At 41.9% G+C, this 19,747-nt stretch overlaps 1 protein-coding gene across 1 annotated transcript in view; it reads right to left on the bottom strand.

Annotated features, from left to right (window-relative positions):
• The window catches only part of LOC121586073 (collagen alpha-1(XIV) chain-like), a 235,092-nt gene that overhangs the window by 203,144 nt on the left and 12,201 nt on the right, over positions 1-19,747 (bottom strand). Inside the window, exons 4-5 of the mRNA XM_041902529.2 lie at positions 14,853-14,996; positions 13,733-13,831 (exon numbers count right to left, since the gene is read on the bottom strand). Of these exons, the coding sequence (XP_041758463.2) occupies positions 13,733-13,831; positions 14,853-14,996 (243 nt within the window). The remainder of the gene's footprint in view (positions 1-13,732; positions 13,832-14,852; positions 14,997-19,747) is intronic.

Raw genomic sequence — 19,747 nt, 5'->3', positions numbered from 1 at the left:
CTTTCTATTCATCAGATAAACCTTCCAGATAGATACAACCCTTTCTATTCATCATATAAACCTTCCAGATAGATACAACCCTTTCTATTCATCATATAAACCTTCCAGATAGATACAACCCTTTCTATTCATCATATAAACCTTCCAGATAGCTACAGCGGGAGAAAACAAAACACAAAACTGAACAGAAGAAATGTGTTAAATAACTGTCATTTCCTGTAATCAGCACTAACCGAAGAATCGTTTTTACTCTGTATCCATTCAACGGTTTGGTTTAGAACACTTGGCTTAACAGAAGGAGGGAAAATGAAGGGGGGGTCTACATCTAAACGATGATTCTAATTAACCTCTGAGTTAATGAGTCCTTGTACACAGAATGGCAAGATAAACGACCATCACGAAAATCACGCAATCAGCTAAAATCATGCCTGCACCCTCACCTTCACCCGGCCTCCATGGGTACGTCCCAATTGGCACCCTGTTCCCTGTATAGTGTATTACTTTTGACCAGCCTTAATGGGCCCTGCTCAAAATGAGTGCACTATATAGGGAATAGGGTGCTATTTGGGCCTTAACCCATTCCTCATCATGAGCAGATGAAGGTATTACTATTTTATTAGGATCCCCATTAGCTGTTTGCGAAAGCAGCAGCTACTCTTCCTGGGGTCCACACAAAACATGAAATGTGACATAATACAGAACATTAATAGACAAGAACAGCTCAAGGACAGAACTACATAGATTTAAAACGTCACACATAGCCTACATATCAGTACATACACACAAAATATCTCCAACCTTTTCTAGCGTGAGAGCTACTTTTCAATTATGAAACATGTCGTGTGCTACTGATACGTTTGTCCTTAGCTTTTAAATAAGCACTCTCTTTGCATTTTCCAGAATTCAGTTTTCTTGGTTTTATTTGTTCCTGTTTTTTTTTATTTCTTTCAGTTTTTCACTCTCACAATTACATTTATTCGTAGAGAAACAATGAAATTGGATGTTCTGAGTCCCATGGCAATGCTTAAATCACATCAGAATAACATTCTTGAGAGTAAAAATAAAAAAAGTAGATTTTTTTGTTTAATACCCTTTTAATTGTGCATTTTGCAAGAGAGGAATGCGCTGGTCTAGCAATGTTTTTGCTTCTGCATATGTCATGACAGAGTTTGCAAAACAAAAGCCCACCCGATTGATACAAGTAATCATGATATAATTTTGGCAGGTTAGCCTACTTTGCAGTTAACATTTAATTGAGAAAGTTTTGGGGAAAGTATTTCTGTCTGTCTACCCAGAAAACAGTTATCATGATCGCTTACTGGCTACACGAAGTGAATGATCAACAAATGTGCGCACCAAACAGACATGCCGGGGATAATATTGCTGGAAATGAATTGGCAGATATTGTGGTACGTTTGGCTTTTTAAGCCAAATGTGGCTAACCAGGGGTGTGAATGTGGATTTGATTGGATAGTAGCAATTTGGGATGACTGAGACCCACAGGGTCCCCAGGGTCCCCAGAAGAAGCTGTATCTATTAATCCATCCATCTATCTTCTCTCTCAGACCTCTCTCTCTCTCTGTAGTCTCATCAGACCCCTCTCTCTCTCTGTGTAGCCTCATCAGACTCCTCTCTCTCTCTGTAGCCTCATATTCCTCTCTCTCTCTCTGTAGCCTCATCAGTCTTTTCTCTCTCTCTGTAGTCTCATCAGTCTCCTCTCTCTCTCTGTAGTCTCATCAGACCACTCTCTCTCTCTGTAGTCTCATCAGACTCCTCTCTCTCTCTCTGTAGTCTCATCACTCCTCTCTCTCTCTGTAGTCTCATCAGACTCCTCTCTCTCTCTCTGTAGTCTCATCACTCCTCTCTCTCTCCGTAGTCTCATCAGTCTCCTCTCTCTCTCTCTGTAGCCTCATCAGACTCCTCTCTCTCTCTGTAGCCTCATCAGACTCCCCTCTCTCTCTCTGTAGCCTCATCAGACTCCTCTCTCTCTCTCTGTAGCCTCATCAGACTCCTCTCTCTCTCTGTAGCCTCATCAGACTCCCCTCTCTCTCTCTGTAGCCTCATCAGACTCCTCTCTTTCTCTCTGTAGCCTCATCAGTCTCCTCTCTCTCTGTAGTCTCATCAGACTCCTCTCGCTCTCTGTAGCCTCATCAGACTCCTCTCTCTCTGTAGCCTCATCAGACTCCTCTCTCTCTCTCTGTAGTCTCATCAGATTCCTCTCTCTCTGTAGTCTCATCAGACTCCTCTCTCTCTGTAGCCTCATCAGACTCCTCTCTCTCTGGAGCCTCATCACTCCTCTCTCTCTCTGTAGTCTCATCAGTCTCCTCTCTCTCTCTGTAGTCTCATCAGACTCCTCTCTCTCTCTCTCTCTCTCTCTCTCTCTCTGTAGCCTCATGAGACTCCTCTCTCTCTCTGTAGCCTCATCAGACTCCTCTCTCTCTGTAGCCTCATCAGACTCCTCTCTCTCTGTAGCCTCATCAGACTCCTCTCTCTCTGTAGCCTCATCACTCCTCTCTCTCTCTCTGTAGTCTCATCAGTCTCCTCTCTCTCTCTGTAGTCTCATCAGACTCCTCTCTCTCTCTGTAGCCTCATCACTCCTCTCTCTCTCTGTAGTCTCATCAGCCTCCTCTCTCTCTGTAGCCTCATCAGACTCCTCTCTCTCTGTAGACTCATCAGACTCCTCTCTCTCTCTCTGTAGTCTCATCAGATTCCTCTCTCTCTGTAGTCTCATCAGACTCCTCTCTCTCTGTAGCCTCATCAGACTCCTCTCTCTCTGGAGCCTCATCACTCCTCTCTCTCTCTGTAGTCTCATCAGTCTCCTCTCTCTCTCTGTAGTCTCATCAGACTCCTCTCTCTCTCTCTCTCTCTCTCTCTCTCTCTCTCTCTGTAGCCTCATGAGACTCCTCTCTCTCTCTGTAGCCTCATCAGACTCCTCTCTCTCTGTAGCCTCATCAGACTCCTCTCTCTCTGTAGCCTCATCAGACTCCTCTCTCTCTGTAGCCTCATCACTCCTCTCTCTCTCTCTGTAGTCTCATCAGTCTCCTCTCTCTCTCTGTAGTCTCATCAGACTCCTCTCTCTCTCTGTAGCCTCATCACTCCTCTCTCTCTCTGTAGTCTCATCAGCCTCCTCTCTCTCTGTAGCCTCATCAGCCTCCTCTCTCTCTCTCTCTCTCTCTCTCTGTAGTCTCATCAGACTTCTCTCTCTCTCTCTCTGTAGCCTCATCAGCCTCCTCTCTCTCTCTCTCTCTCTCTGTAGTCTCATCAGACTTCTCTCTCTCTCTCTGTAGCCTCATCAGCCTCCTCTCTCTCTCTCTCTCTCTCTGTAGTCTCATCAGTCTCCTCTCTCTCTCTGTAGTCTCATCAGACTCCTCTCTCTCTGTAGTCTCATCAGACTCCTCTCTCTCTGTAGCCTCATCAGTCTCCTCCCTCTTCATCATAGATATCGATATAGTGTTCCTGTCACGTTGCTATGGTCTGTGTCCCACCTTATTCCCTTTGTAATGCACTACTTTGGGCCAGGGTCCACAGGGCTTTTGGGATGCACTCTGCCTAGCCGCTCGTTTGGTTCCCAACTCTGCTAAAGGCTGGTTAAACCCTGAGCTGGGCTGTGGTTAGCTGTCAGAGACAATTCATCATCAGGGAGAGACTAAATACATGATGATGTTAGAAATGAACTGGGCTATAACTATAACTATAACTATAACTATAACTATAACTATAACTATAAGATTCTCTACAGGTTTCTCTGTCCTCCCCAGACACAGTGCTACTGATGGATGTGGAGAAGAAACCATCGCCCTCTATCTCAACTATCAACTATCCACCCTATCCCCCTATCAACTCCTTGTGTGTGTGTGTGTGTGTGTGTGTGTGTGTGTGTGTGTGTGTGTGTGTGTGTGTGTGTGTGTGTGTGTGTGTGTGTGTGTGTGTGTGTGTGTGAGTGTCTGTGCGTGTGTGTGTGTGTATATCGCTGGAGGTGTGTGGAGTTTTAAGGAAAGAGGTCATTACGGAGTCATCTATCAGATCTTAATGGTCTCATTAATGGATGGACGGAGTGATTTGTTTTGGAGGCCGTAGACACGTAGTTAGCTCCACAGCTATATAAATACAATCCATTAGGGTTAAAAGAGTTTACAGAGTTTAGAGGAGGAGGATATTTTGGTTCCAGTTCAATTCACAGTGGAACAATATTAGCACGGTACATCAGAAGTGATTTGTTGGTGTTGGAAAAGCTACATCCGGGTGGGTATTTCATTCAATATTTCAATGGAGAGAACTTGCAGCTCGGTCCTATAAACTACATTACCACATGTTTTCTTCCCTTCAGGTTGCAACAGACAAACAGAATAGGGAGAAACTTTACCTCTTGTCCAAATCAATAAATATGTTATCAGGGCTTGAGATGTACAGTTCAAGGCCTCCTGTAGCTCAGTTGGTAGAGCATGGCGCTTGCAATGCCAGGGTTGTGGGTTAGATTCCCACGGGGTGCCAGAATGAAAAATGTATGCACTCACTAACTGTAAGTCGCTCTGGATAAGAGCATCTGCTAAAATGACAAGCAAAAAAACAAACAAAAATAAATAAATATCACAATCATTTAAAAGTGGATTGTACTGGACATTTGCTGAAAGAAACCCAATCAATGACCAGAGTAACAAGTTCCCAGCTTCCATTTGGTTTGTACTCACCCCTCAGAGATGCCCTCAAGGCAACAGTCCCTACTACTACAGTGACTGCATCACTGGCTTCCCATCCCACAGGCTTGCCCTGCGAGGGCTGCAGTCATAGTTCCACACACACACTCACACACACTCACACACACACACACACACACACACACATACACATGCATACACACACACACACACACACACACACACACACACACACACACACAGACACACGCACAAGGATATTAAATCAAATATTAACCAGGTCCGGCAGCTCCCCAAAAACTGATCCTGAACCAATGACCCAGTCAATTTCTAACAAAAACAATAACAATCTCTCCCTCCTTCTCTCCCTCCTTCATCCTCCCCCCTTCTCTCCCTCCCTCCTTCCCTCCAATAACTACAAGGACAATCAACAAAACTGAGGACAAAGAAGAAGTATTCTGAATAGTTATTCAATAAGATGTCTCTCTGATGAGGTGTCAAACAAACAAGAAACAAAATGTGTGCATTCCAAATGACACCCGATTCCGTGTATAGTGCCCATAGCCTCTGATCAAAAGTAGTGCACTACATGGGGAACAGGGTGCCATTTGGGACTCAGTCAGACAGTTTCTGATATTCCCTGGATGGCTGCCATTGTCCAGTAGCAAATTTTGTTCAGATGAAAAAGAGAGGAACATAGTAGATATGGCAGTATAACTCTATTACAACAATGTTTAATATATATGGCAGTGTAACTCTATTACAACAATGTTTAATAGATATGGCAGTATAACTCTATTACAACAATGTTTAATAGATATGGCAGTATAACTCTATTACAACAATGTTTAATAGATATGGCAGTATAACTCTATTACAACAATGTTTAATAGATATGGCAGTATAACTCTATTACAACAATGTTTAATAGATACGGCAGTATAACTCTATTACAACCATGTTTAATATATATGGCAGTATAACTCTATTACAACAATGTTTAATATATATGGCAGTATAACTCTATTACAACAATGTTTAATAGATATGGCAGTATACCTCTTTTACAACAATGTTTAATAGATATGGCAGTATAACTCTATTACAACAATGTTTAATAGATATGGCAGTATAACTCTATTACAACAATGTTTAATAGATATGGCAGTATAACTCTTTTACAACAATGTTTAAAATATATGGCAGTATAACTCTATTACAACAATATTTAATAGATATGGCAGTATAACTCTATTACAACCATGTTTAATATATATGGCAGTATAACTCTATTACAACAATGTTTAATATATATGGCAGTATAACTCTATTACAACAATGTTTAATAGATATGGCAGTATAACTCTATTACAACAATGTTTAATAGATATGGCAGTATAACTCTATTACAACAATGTTTAATAGATATGGCAGTATAACTCTATTACAACAATGTTTAATAGATACGGCAGTATAACTCTATTACAACCATGTTTAATATATATGGCAGTATAACTCTATTACAACAATGTTTAATATATATGGCAGTATAACTCTATTACAATAATGTTTAATATATATGGCAGTATAACTCTATTACAACAATGTTTAATAGATATGGCAGTATAACTCTATTACAACAATGTTTAATATATATGGCAGTATAACTATTACAACAATGTTTAATATATATGGCAGTATAACTCTATTACAACAATGTTTAATAGATATGGCAGTATAACTCTTTTACAACAATGTTTAATAGATATGGCAGTATAACTCTATTACAACAATGTTTAATAGATATGGCAGTATAACTCTATTACAACAATGTTTAATAGATACGGCAGTATAACTCTATTACAACCATGTTTAATATATATGGAAGTATACCTCTATTACAACAATGTTTAATATATATGGCAGTATAACTCCATTACAACAATGTTTAATATATATGGCAGTATAACTCTATTACAATAATGTTTAATATTTATGGCAGTATAACTCTATTACAACAATGTTTAATATATATGGCAGTATAACTCTATTACAACAATGTTTAATAGATATGGCAGTATACCTCTTTTACAACAATGTTTAATAGATATGGCAGTATAACTCTATTACAACAATGTTTAATAGATATGGCAGTATAACTCTATTACAACAATGTTTAATAGATATGGCAGTATAACTCTTTTACAACAATGTTTAAAATATATGGCAGTATAACTCTATTACAACAATATTTAATAGATATGGCAGTATAACTCTATTACAACCATGTTTAATATATATGGCAGTATAACTCTATTACAACAATGTTTAATATATATGGCAGTATAACTCTATTACAACAATGTTTAATATATATGGCAGTATAACTCTATTACAACAATGTTTAATAGATATGGCAGTATAACTCTATTACAACAATGTTTACTATATATGGCAGTATAACTCTATTACAACAATGTTTAATAGATATGGCAGTATAACTCTATTACAACAATGTTTAATATATATGGCAGTATAACTCTATTACAACAATGTTTACTAGATATGGCAGTATAACTCTATTACAACAATGTTTAATATATATGGCAGTATAACTCTATTACAACAATGTTTAATAGATATGGCAGTATAACTCTATTACAACAATGTTTACTATATATGGCAGTATAACTCTATTACAACAATGTTTAATAGATATGGCAGTATAACTCTATTACAACAATGTTTAATATATATGGCAGTATAACTCTATTACAACAATGTTTACTAGATATGGCAGTATAACTCTATTACAACAATATTTACTAGATATGGCAGTATAACTCTATTATAACAATGTTTAATAGATATGGCAGTATAACTCTATTACAACAATATTTAATAGATATGGCAGTATAACTATATTACAACAATGTTTAATAGATATGGCAGTATAACTCTATTACAACAATGTTTAATATATATGGCAGTATAACTCTATGACAACAATATTTAATATATATGGCAGTATAACTCTATGACAACAATATTTAATATATATGGCAGTATAACTCTATGACAACAATATTTAATATATATGGCAGTATAACTCTATTACAGCAATGTTTATGAAATAGCACAGCTACATTAACAACATTTTGTGAACTGATAATGCTATTTCAGCTATTCAACTCCACTACTAGGTATAGACTCTAGATATGGGACTTGTGAGTTGTGGTTTCATTGGCCATATGGTGCTAGGGATTACAGTGTGGAGTGCTGATAACACTCTGACTTCATCTGCAGTGAAACTAAACTCAGAACACTCTGTTGTTCAATCAGCTGGAGATTAAGAGGGAATTTCAAGACTTTTGTCCCCCATGGGGATGAAATAAAATCTTGAACAAACACTTCAGTCTGAATGTCAGTGTAGGAGGTAGGAAGTTCTGGTAAAAGTGCTGTACCACAGCTATAATTGAACACATGACGACTCACAGCCTTGGTAACGAGCTATAGAGGCTACAGTACATTCCTATATGATTTCATTCCAACCTCAGGGATAGAGTGTACAACTATCTCACGTATGCCCACAGTGATGGTAAACCAATCCTAATACGTCCAGCCCTCATCATCAGTATGTGTAATCTGACACTACAGTGACCAGACACCCATCTAATGTGAATCCAGCCATGTTATTACCTTTCTGTGGTATAAGTCCCACATTTTATTTCATTTCTATATCTGTTCCCAGCCAGCAGGCCAGCCAGGCTAGGACTATCTGTGGCTGAAGGGACAAGGCAGTGTCCTCCTCCTGCTCTGATCAGATGCAATGTCACCCAGGAGAACTCTATGGCTCTGGCCCAAATTGATCCCTTTTCCTTTTATAGTGCACTACTTTTGATCAGGGCCTATAGGGCTATGGTCAAATGTAGTGCACTATATAGGTAATAGGGTGCCATTTGGGATGCAGCATATATCTCTATACAGTCTCTCTTTATTAAAGCCGTCTTCTTTTCACAGCCACCTTTCTCTATCAGCTCCAGCCTTTCCTCTGCTGAGGAACAGCCACCTGTCTCTATCAGCTCCAGCCTTTCCTCTGCTGAGGAACAGCCACCTCTCTCTATCAGCTCCAGCCTTTCCTCTGCTGAGGAACAGCCACCTGTCTCTATCAGCTCCAGCCTTTCCTCTGCTGAGGAACAGCCACCTGTCTCTATCAGCTCCAGCCTTTCCTCTGCTGAGGAACAGCCACCTGTCTCTATCAGCTCCAGCCTTTCCTCTGCTGAGGAACAGCCACCTGTCTCTATCAGCTCCAGCCTTTCCTCTGCTGAGCCCGCTGGCCACGTCACAGAGAGCAGACACAAACACACCTGAGTTAGAGCTAGTGTGTGTGTGTGTGTGTGTGTGTGTGTGTGTGTGTGTGTGTGTGTGTGTGTGTGTGTGTGTGTGTGTGTGTGTGTGTGTGTGTGTGTGTGTGTGTGTGTGTGTGTGTGTGTGTGTGAGGCATTAGCATTCTCGTTGCCTCTCACTGTCTCTCTGCCTCTGGCTCACTGGCTCACTGCAATGAGGACAGGCGTCTCTGAACCTACACTCCGTGGACTCTCTTACCATAATGTTCTATTTCAGTAATCATATATTAAAATATCAATTAACTGCCTTATTAAAGCCTTCCATCTGAATGTAGCTACCGTATACATACTGTATATACCTTTGAAGGTATATACTGTGTCTAAAGCTTTATCCCTTCCGTATTTTCTCACACTGTCACAGTCTGCCAGTCCACTTGTTAAGCTGGGGCGCCATCACTCTCATGAGACCAGAGAACTTTTAAGAATTTAAGACTTCACTTATCAGAACTTTTCCCTTCAGTATTACTATTTTCCTCGTCAGTCTACTTGCTAGGCTAGGGTTACTGACTACAGCTGCATTTTCTCACACTCATCTCACAGCCAGTCCACTCAGTCAGTATATTTACTAAGGTTAGATCATCTCTCATCTCACAGCCAGTCCACTCAGTCAGTATATTTACTAAGGTTAGATCATCTCTCATCTCACAGCCAGTCCACTCAGTCAGTCCATTTACTAAGGTTAGATAATCTCTCATCTCACAGCCAGTCCATTCAGTCAGTCCATTTACTAAGGTTAGATAATCTCTCATCTCACAGCCAGTCCACTCAGTCAGTCCATTTACTAAGGTTAGATAATCTCTCATCTCACAGCCAGTCGATTCAGTCAGTCCATTTACTAAGGTTAGATCATCTCTCATCTCACAGCCAGTCCATTCAGTCAGTCCATTTACTAAGGTTAGATAATCTCTCATCTCACAGCCAGTCCACTCAGTCAGTCCATTTACTAAGGTTAGATAATCTCTCATCTCACAGCCAGTCCACTCAGTCAGTCCATTTACTAAGGTTAGATAATCTCTCATCTCACAGCCAGTCCACTCAGTCAGTCCATTTACTAAGGTTAGATAATCTCTCATCTCACAGCCAGTCCACTCAGTCAGTCCATTTACTAAAGTTAGATAATCTCTCATCTCACAGCCAGTCCACTCAATCAATATATTTACTAAAGTTAGATAATCTCTCATCTCACAGCCAGTCCACACAGCCAGTCCATTTACTAAAATTAGAGGCAGCTTTAACTAGCTCCAGTGTGTGTGCGTGCGTGCATGCGTGCGTGTGTGTGTGCGTGTGTGCGTGTGTGCGTGTGTGCGTGTGTGCGTGTGTGCGTGTGTGTGTGTGTGATAGAGGCCTGCCCAGAGCAGTTTTAACTAGCTCTGAGCCTGGCGTCTCAAATCAATTGCTTTGGGGATGTTAGGATAGGATGTTACACCTCTCTCTCTTCCCTCTCTCGTCCCTCTACCCTCTCAGATAACCATCCTTCCTTCCTGTCTGTCTTCACAGACACACAACAACAAGTCCTGAGCCATGTCATTGCTGTGTAGTGTGAAATCAAAGTGACTGGGTCCTGTTTGATGTATTTTAGAGGTGTGCGCCTAGACCTGCTCTCTGTCAATAATATACATCTCTCAGTTTGAACAGAGAAATGCATTGTAAACAACTCACCATGAACCTTAGCTTATGATCATATCTGATGCACAGTTGGGAAACATACAGTACCAGTCAAAAGTTTTAGAACACCTACTCATTCAAGGATTTTTCTTTATTTTTACTATATTCTACATTGTAGAATAATAGTGAAGACATCAAAACTATCCAATAACACATATGGAATCATTTAGTAACAAATAAAGTGTTAAACAAATGAAAATATATTTTATATTTGAGATTCTTCAAATAGCCACCCTCTGCCTTGATGACAGCTTTGCACACTCTTGGCATTCTCTTCACCTGGAATGCTTTTCCAACAGTCTTGAAGGAGTTCCCACATATGCTGAGCACTTGTTGGCTGCTTTTCCTTCACTCTGCAGTCCGACTCATCCCAAACCATCTCAATTGGGTTGATGTCGGGGGATTGTGGAGGCCAGGTCATCTGATGCAGCACTCCATCATTCTCCTTCTTGGTAAAATAGCCCTTACACAGCCTGGAGGTGTGTTGGGTCATTGTCCTGTTGAAAAACAAATGATAGTCCCACTAAGCCCAAACCAGATGGGATGGCGTATCGCTGCAGAATGCTGTGGTAGCCATGCTGGTTAAGTGTGCCTTGAATTCTAAATAAATCACACAGTGTCACCAGCAAAGCACCCCCACACCATAACACCTCCTCCTCCATGCTTTACGGTGGGAAATACACATGTGGAGATCATCCGTTCACCCACACCACGTCTCACAAAGACACGACGGTTGGAACCAAAAATCTCCAATTTGGACTCTAGACCAAAGGACACATTTCCACCGGTCTAATGTCCATTGTTCGTGTTTCTTGGCCCAAGCAAGTCTCTTCTTCTTATTGGTGACCTTTAGTAGTGGTTTCTTTGCAGCAATTCGATCATGAAGGCCTGATTCACACAGTCTCCTCTGAACAGTTGATGTTGAGATGTGTCCGTTACTTGAACTCTGTGAAGCATTTATTTGGGCTGCAATTTCTGAGGCTGGTAACTCTAATGAACTTTTCCTCTGCAGCAGAGGTAACTCTGGGTCTTCCTTTCCTGTGGCGGTCCTCATGAGAGCCAGTTTCATCATAGCGCTTGATGGTTTTTGCGACTGCACTTGAAGAAACCTTCAATGTTCTTGAAATGTTCCGGATTGACTGACCTTCATGTCTTAAAGTAACGATGGACTGTCGTTTCTCTTTGCTTATTTGAGCTGTTCTTGCCATAATATGGACTATCTTCTGTATACCCCCTACCTTGTCACAACACAACTGATTGGCTCAAATGCATTAAGAAGGCACACTTGTTAATTTAAATGCATTCCAGGTGACTACCTCATGAAGCTGGTTGAGAGAATGCCAAGAGTGTGCAAAGATGTTATCAAGGTAAAGGGTGGCTATTTGAAGAATCTCAAATATAAAATATATTTTGATTTTTTTTAACACTTTTTTGGTTGCTACATGATTACATATGTGTTATTTCATAGTTTTGATGTCTTCACTTTTATTCTACAACGTAAAAAAATACAAAAAACTCTTGAATGAGTAGGTGTGTCCAGACTTTTGACTGGTAGTGTATCTACCGCTGTGGTGAAAAAAAAAATAAAAAAAAATTTGAAGAGCAATCAGTTTGGCCACCGTCCCTGGGGAGACATCAAAGGGAATAGAACGTTTGTGTTCCAAATGGTACCCTATTCTCTTTATAGGGAATAGGGTGCCATTTGGGATCTAGTGGTAGAGGCAGCAGCCAACAGCCCAGTCCAACTCACTGTTGGAGGCACGACAGAACAGAAAATACTCATCTGGACCTGAAGCCAGTTCCACTGCTGACGTTAATTCTTCCCCTCTAATCAAGGACTGATTTAGACCTGGAACACCCCGTGGGTGATATTAATGATCAGGTAGAACAGACGACCAGCAGGCTCAGATTCTAATACCCCTGGTCTAGGCCTATTCTAATACCCCTGGTCTAGGCCTATTCTAATACCCCTGGTCTAGGCCTATTCTAATACCCCTGGTCTAGGCCTATTCTAATACCCCTGGTCTAGGCCTATTCTAATACCCCTGGTCTTTAATGAGGAGTAAGGCCTTTAGCTTCTGAAAATAACTCAACATTTCACATAATGATGGATACAGACGGTTATTCCTCCAACGATAATACCACAGATGTTCAAACAACACCCCAATCACTTGCCCCCTTACTGAGTAGTGCCCTCAATCCACGCACCACACATTCCATTAGTACCCTATAATAACATGGACCGTACCAAGTCATCAACCTCTCTGTATACGCCATGGTCAGAGCAACAGCAGAAATGTCAGAGAGAGTGACTTTCAATACTTTAAAAACCATCACTATAAGACATAATCACCAGTTAAGTTGAAGAGTCTGCCTGCCACATCCAAATTGATGTCTGGCTTTTGGTCTAGATTACGACCCTGATCCCTGCCTGTCCATCCCGCCAACCTGCATATTATGCTAAACAGATCAGGGTTAAATAGAACACTGCAAACATTTTAGAATCCATAAAGACCAAATCAAAGGCATTCTGTCCTATTCTCACATTTCATTGAAAAGAGGGTAAAATATTTCACAGTGATAAAAAGGGCAATTTTGTCTGCCAACTGAACAACCAGACAGATCTCAATAGCCAGCTTGTGGAGAGAGAGAGAGAGAGAGAGAGAGAGAGAGAGAGAGAGAGAGAGAGAGAGAGAGAGAGAGAGAGAGAGAGAGAGAGAGAGAGAGAGAGAGAGAGAGAGAGAGAGAGAGAGAAAGAAAGAAAGAAAGAAAGAAAGAAAGAAAGAAAGAGAGAGAGAGAGAGAGAGAGAGAGAGAGAGAGAGAGAGAGACATACTGTATCGTATTTAGTCATTTTCCCGCTGTCACGCAGTGACATTAACAGTCTAGTGACAGCCAGCTAAACCAGCCAGCCAACCAGCCAGCCAATCAGCCAGCCAAACAGCCAGCCAGCCAGCCAGCCAGCCAGCCAGCCAACCAGACCAGGTTTCCATCCAGTCAGTCTTACCTCCAGATATCTCGTTGATGTCTTCAGCCCCTCCAGTGTCATCAAGTCTCAGTGGCAATGTGCCCTCACCCTCTCCTCCCTCACCCTCCAGGTCTTGAGCTGAGGCACAGAGAGTAGAGAGATCCATTAAAGTCTAATTCACGCTATAGGGCAGACCCAAACCTTACTGTGAAGAGATCCATTAAAGTCTCATTCACGCTATAGGGCAGACTCAAACCTTACTGTGAAGAGATCCATTAAAGTCTCATTCACGCTATAGGGCAGACCCAAACCTTACTGTGAAGAGATCCATTAAAGTCTCATTCACGCTATAGGGCAGACCCAAACCTTACTGTGAAGAGATCCATTAAAGTCTCATTCACGCTATAGGGCAGACCCAAACCTTACTGTGAAGAGATCCATTAAAGTCTCATTCACGCTATAGGGCAGACCCAAACCTTACTGTGAAGAGATCCATTAAAGTCTCATTCACACTATAGGGCAGACCCAAACCTTACTGTGAAGAGATCCATTAAAGTCTCATTCACGCTATAGGGCAGACCCAAACCTTACTGTGAAGAGATCCATTAAAGTCTCATTCACGCTATAGGGCAGACCCAAACCTTACTGTGAAGAGATCCATTAAAGTCTCATTCACGCTATAGGGCAGACCCAAACCTTACTGTGAAGAGATCCATTAAAGTATCATTCAAGCTATAGGGCAGACCCAAACCTTACTGTGAAGAGATCCATTAAAGTCTCATTCACGCTATAGGGCAGACCCAAACCTTACTGTGAAGAGATCCATTAAAGCCTCATTCACTCTATAGGGCAGACCCTAACCTTACTGTGAAGAGATTTATTAAAGACCTGAAGGCTCTCTGCTCTTTCATCAACCACTCCTCCTCTCCCCTCTCAGGACAGAAGGTTACGATGCCAGGCCAGCCAGACAGCATTAAATGGAATCTACTAAAGTAGGGCCTCTGTCAGGTTTTAGATATTTTCATTTTTGTGTTTATACTGTTGCATAAGAACGCTCTTTCTTCAAAACAATGCTATGAATGTGAGGTTTCTATCTAAAGTCATTTTACTATTCAGAAATCAGTGGAACAAAACGACATAGAGCCAGTATTTTACATACCTGCATACTTCCCTTGTAGTGCTCTGCTCTGCTGGTTCCCACTCACAGCTAGAACCCTGACGTGGTACTCCTTCATGGCGTCAAAGTCCTGTATCACCACTTTATTATCCCTCTGAGAAACACGCAGCTCCTTCTCCTCTTCACCTGTTGGAGGTTGGAGACAGAAATCAGGGTGGGGATGGCAGTCCCAAATGGCACCCTCTTCCCTATATCAGGGATCATCAACTAGATGATCGATAGATAAATGAGCAGATGGTCAGGGGGCCGGAACATAATTACAAATAATTTGTAGACTGCAAATTGACCGCAGGAAGCCCAAACAGATATCATATTTGACTAATACATAATCATTTCAAACCTCTCTTACATTTGTATAAGATCACACGTCTCTCTATTATGTGTGGGAATACTTGGGAACAGATGTTTCTCAATTAAAATCACTTGGGAGCTGATTTCCTGGTGTTTTTGCAGTATTTTAAAATCCAACAATAAAACATGTAAAATAAAAAATAAAAAAAGACCTGGTTGGCCCAAATAAAACCATGTGTTGAGGAACCCTGCCCTATATAATGCACTACCATATGTTTCTGGTCAAATATAGTGCACTATAAAGGTAATAGGGTGCCAATTGGGATGCAGACTCAGACAAGCATTCCAATGCATCACTTTCCCATTACTGTTAACAAAGCATTCAATGCAATTTCCCATTCAAGCTTTCCAAGGAGTCTCAATGTCCAGGATGTTCTGTGAAGCAGTGCACTAATCAGGATTCTTGTGGTGGTAAGGCTCTAGGGGTGTGCGCGTGTGTGTGTGCGCGTGCATACGTGCGAGTGTGTGTGTGTGTGTGACAACCATAAGTGATCCCTCACAGCTCAAGCTGCACACCTCAGCATTGTCTCTAAAGCTAAAGGACAGGTACACATGAGACACATCTTTTATACAACATATCTTTTAAACATTTGGAGTCTGGATATTTCTGCCCTGAGGCTCTGCCCATTTCAAATGAACTACGAATGTAAATGCCTAAATATCAGAAATACCAACTGATCTTACTGAGACTTCTCTATTGAAACTGATACATTTTCCTTCACCCGTCATATTTAGGTGAATCATGGTCAACCACAAATCCAGACAAAGCTGAATCATTTCAGATCCATTTAGTCACTTAACCCATTTTGAGTCAGTGCATTTAAGAGTAAATTGTTTTCTATTTGTTTAGCCAAACCCTATTTGCATAAACCATCTTAGTTGCCTGTCAGCCAACATGCTGGGGCTTGATCTCAGGACCTCTCCTCTCCTCTCCTCTCCTCTCCTCTCCTCTCCTCTCCTCTCCTCTCCTCTCCCTGTCCTCTTCTTCTCTCCTCATGCCACACGTAGGGCTCCCCTTTCAGTTCCCTCAGCAATAAAATAGTTCAGAGCTCCAGCAGTTCACGTTATTGACCAATTAAGATGATTTAAATCCTACAGGCCTGGCCGATCAATAGGAAGAGACTAACCATGCTTAATCAGCAGCACTTTCACACAGAACACTGCAGAAGAATGGGGTTGGATGTGTTAAATGAGGAGAGAGGGCGTAAAGAGAGGGGGGAGATCTGGGGGAGATGGAGAGGGAGAGGGGGGGGAGGTGAAGAAAGAGAGAGAGAGAGAGAGAGAGAGAGAGAGAGAGAGAGAGAGAGAGAGAGAGAGTGAGAGAGAGGAAAAGAGAGGAGAGGGAGAGGAAGAGAGCGAGAGAAAAGGAGGGAGACAGAGAGAGAGAGAGAGAGAGAGAGAGAGAGAGAGAGAGAGAGAGAGAGAGAGAGAACAGGAGAGAGAGACAGAGAGAGAGAGAACAGGAGAGAGAGACAGAGAGAGTGAGAACAGGAGCGAGAGACAGGGAGAGAGAGAACAGGAGAGAGAGACAGAGAGAGAGAACAGGAGGGAGATTTAAGGGATGGACCTAACATCTACAAGTGATGACAGCAGATTACTGTTAATGCTGAAGCACAGCAGGAAACAGCACGATCAAGATCAGAGAAATTACACTTTTAATTAAAGGTATTAGAAGTTATGGAAATCAGTCTAATTTAACCTTTGTATCAAAGAAATGTCAAAAGGAAACCATTATAATGTAACCATAACCAATGTGTCAAAATAAACTGAGCGAACAAAACATTAGGAACTTTGGGTGGTGGATCATTCTTGATATGTGAAAAACCCAGCAGCGTTGCAGTTCTTGACACAAACCGGTACGCCTGGCACCTACTACCATACCCCGTTCAAAGGCAATCAAATATTTTGTTTTGCCCATTCACCCTCTGAACGACACACATGCACAATCCATGTCTCAATTGTCTCAAAGCTTAAAAATAATTGTTTAACCTGTCTCCTCCCCTTCATCTACACTGATTGAAGTGGATTTAACAAGTGACATCAATAAGAGATCATAGCTTTCACCTGGAGTCATCTGGTCAGTCTATATATTGGAAAGAACAGAGTTGGTTGGGTGAGTGGTCTCTCTCCCAGTCAGTATGATAAACAGTGGACACTGGGTTAGGTGAGTGGTCTCTCTCCCAGTCAGTATGATAAACAGTGGACACTGGGTTAGGTGAGTGGTCTCTCTCCCAGTCAGTATGATAAACAGTGGACACTGGATTAGGTGAGTGGTCTCTCTCCCAGTCAGTATGATAAACAGTGGACACTGGGTTTGTTGAGTGGTCTCTCTCCCAGTCAGTATGGGAGGGAGGGAGGGAGGGAGGGAGGGAGGGAGGGAGGAGAGATGCGGCAGACAGAAAGACAGACAGACAGACAGGCAGTCAGACAGACAGACAGATAGGCAGGCAAGCAGCCAGCACTGTTGTTCTTGTTGTTGATGATGTTGCTGTTGATGTTGTTGCGTGTTTCTGACCCCAGTTCAACAGAGATGTGAGACAGTAAACAAACAACTGGGCCTGACGGAACAGCAGTGCTGCTTTTCAACCTGCTATGTGGTCTGTTGGGACTTGGCAGACCGTCACAGAGTCAAACTGACACCCAGTGTGCCTACCAAATGGCACCCTATTCCTTATAGTGCACTATAAAGGGAATAGGGTGGCATTTAGAATAACCATAACAATCACTTCTAATTAGACCCAGAGACAGAGAGCTGAACAGGAGACCATGCAGGCTGATGGCTGATACAAACCATAACAATCACTTCTAATTAGACCCAGAGACAGAGAGCTGAACAGGAGACCATGCAGAGCTTGACACTAACTTTTTTAGCCACCTGTCCTTTGGACAAGTAGGACAGATGTTTTACTTGTCAGAAAGCTCAATTCACTGTGGTCTGTAACACCATGGTGTCTCTCTCTCTCTCTCTCTCTCTCTCTCTCTCTCTCTCTCTCTCTCTCTCTCTCTCTCTCTCTCTCTCTCTCTCTCTCTCTCTCTCTCTCTCTCTCTCTCTCTCTCTCTCTCTCTCTCTCTCTCTCTCTCTCTCTCTCTCTCTCTCTCTCTCTCTCTCTCTCTCTGATGCACACCATAACTTTTCCAGGATTTCATTGCTGACCAAAAATGTGATAGGAATGGGCAAATATCTCCATAACTATTCATCAACAAATGTGCAAACACGGCTCGCTTTGATCTCAAATACACACATCGTGACTAGATGATTGAAAGTCCGCTCGTGATGGTCAATGCAGGCCTACAAAAATTATACTCTGATGCGCTCTGCAGAGATTGGGAGGACAGTGAGCAAAACATTGCATCCGGAGGACACTTTGATCCGATTCTGATCGGAGTAGCCTAATTGTTTGTGATTTTTGCGTGATATTTTTTACTTGTCCATTTGGACAACTTCAATCTATAATCTGCTTGTCCAACAAATGTTTTACTTGCCCCGGGCAAGCGCACAAGTGCTAAGGTCGAGCCCTGAAACCAAAACAATCACCTGTCCTGCTCCAACACCAACATCTCTAATTAGTCAAACAGAAACCATATGCTTCCCCGAGGTGGAACATTAGGAAACATTGGAACTGGAGTGGATTTGTGCAACAATGATAATCTCTCTGTTCTCTTTCAAGGGTACTGCATTGAGTTAATAACCTTTTTTTTATATAGACTCAAAGGTGATCTCCCAGGATGAAGTCCAGGATCAATCAACAACACATCAGGACAGATTCCTTTGTTGTGTCTTTAACAAAGGGAGGTGGCCCAGAGGGGCTGCCGGTCAATATAATCAGTAGACCTGTGTGTGTGTGTATTGATGTTATCTCTGTCCTCATTGTTTAATCCAAGATATCTGACAGGCTTTGTTAGACAACACTGACCTTCCATACAGACAGCCAGGGTAAATATTCCCTAAAACTCTTCTTTTGTGTGTCTCAAGCCTAACACAGCTAGCCGGGTCCCGCAACTGTTTGTGCTGTCTCACCAACTCAATGTTGGCGATGGCCATAGGAGTTGGCAAGATTAATTCATTCAGCTGTATGGGGTGATTCACTTTATTCAAGATCAAATAAGCCCCTTTTTCAAAGCATATCCTCTGTGGTCCAGTGTGTTTAGCCAACTCCTCCCTGTGTTCATTCATTATCATGCACATCACTAGAATGGTTGGTAAGGAATAGAAGACTTGTCTACAGGGACCAGACTGATACAGCATGGGACCAGACTGATACAGCATGGGACCAGACTGATACAGCATGGGACCAGACTGATACAGCATGGGACCAGACTGATACACCATGGGACCAGACTGATACAGCATGGAACCAGACTGATACAGCATGGGACCAGACTAATACAGCATGGGACCAAACTGATACAGCATAGAACCAGACTGATACAGCATGGGACCAGATTGATACAGCATGGGACCAGACTGATACAGCATGGGACCAGATTGATACAGCATGGGACCAGACTGATACAGCTTGGGACCA

This window comes from Coregonus clupeaformis, chromosome 17 (genome assembly GCF_020615455.1).
Source record: "Coregonus clupeaformis isolate EN_2021a chromosome 17, ASM2061545v1, whole genome shotgun sequence".
Classification (NCBI taxonomy): domain Eukaryota; kingdom Metazoa; phylum Chordata; class Actinopteri; order Salmoniformes; family Salmonidae; genus Coregonus; species Coregonus clupeaformis.
Note: the sequence above shows the minus strand (reverse complement) of the source record. Positions and strands in the feature narration are given on the sequence as shown.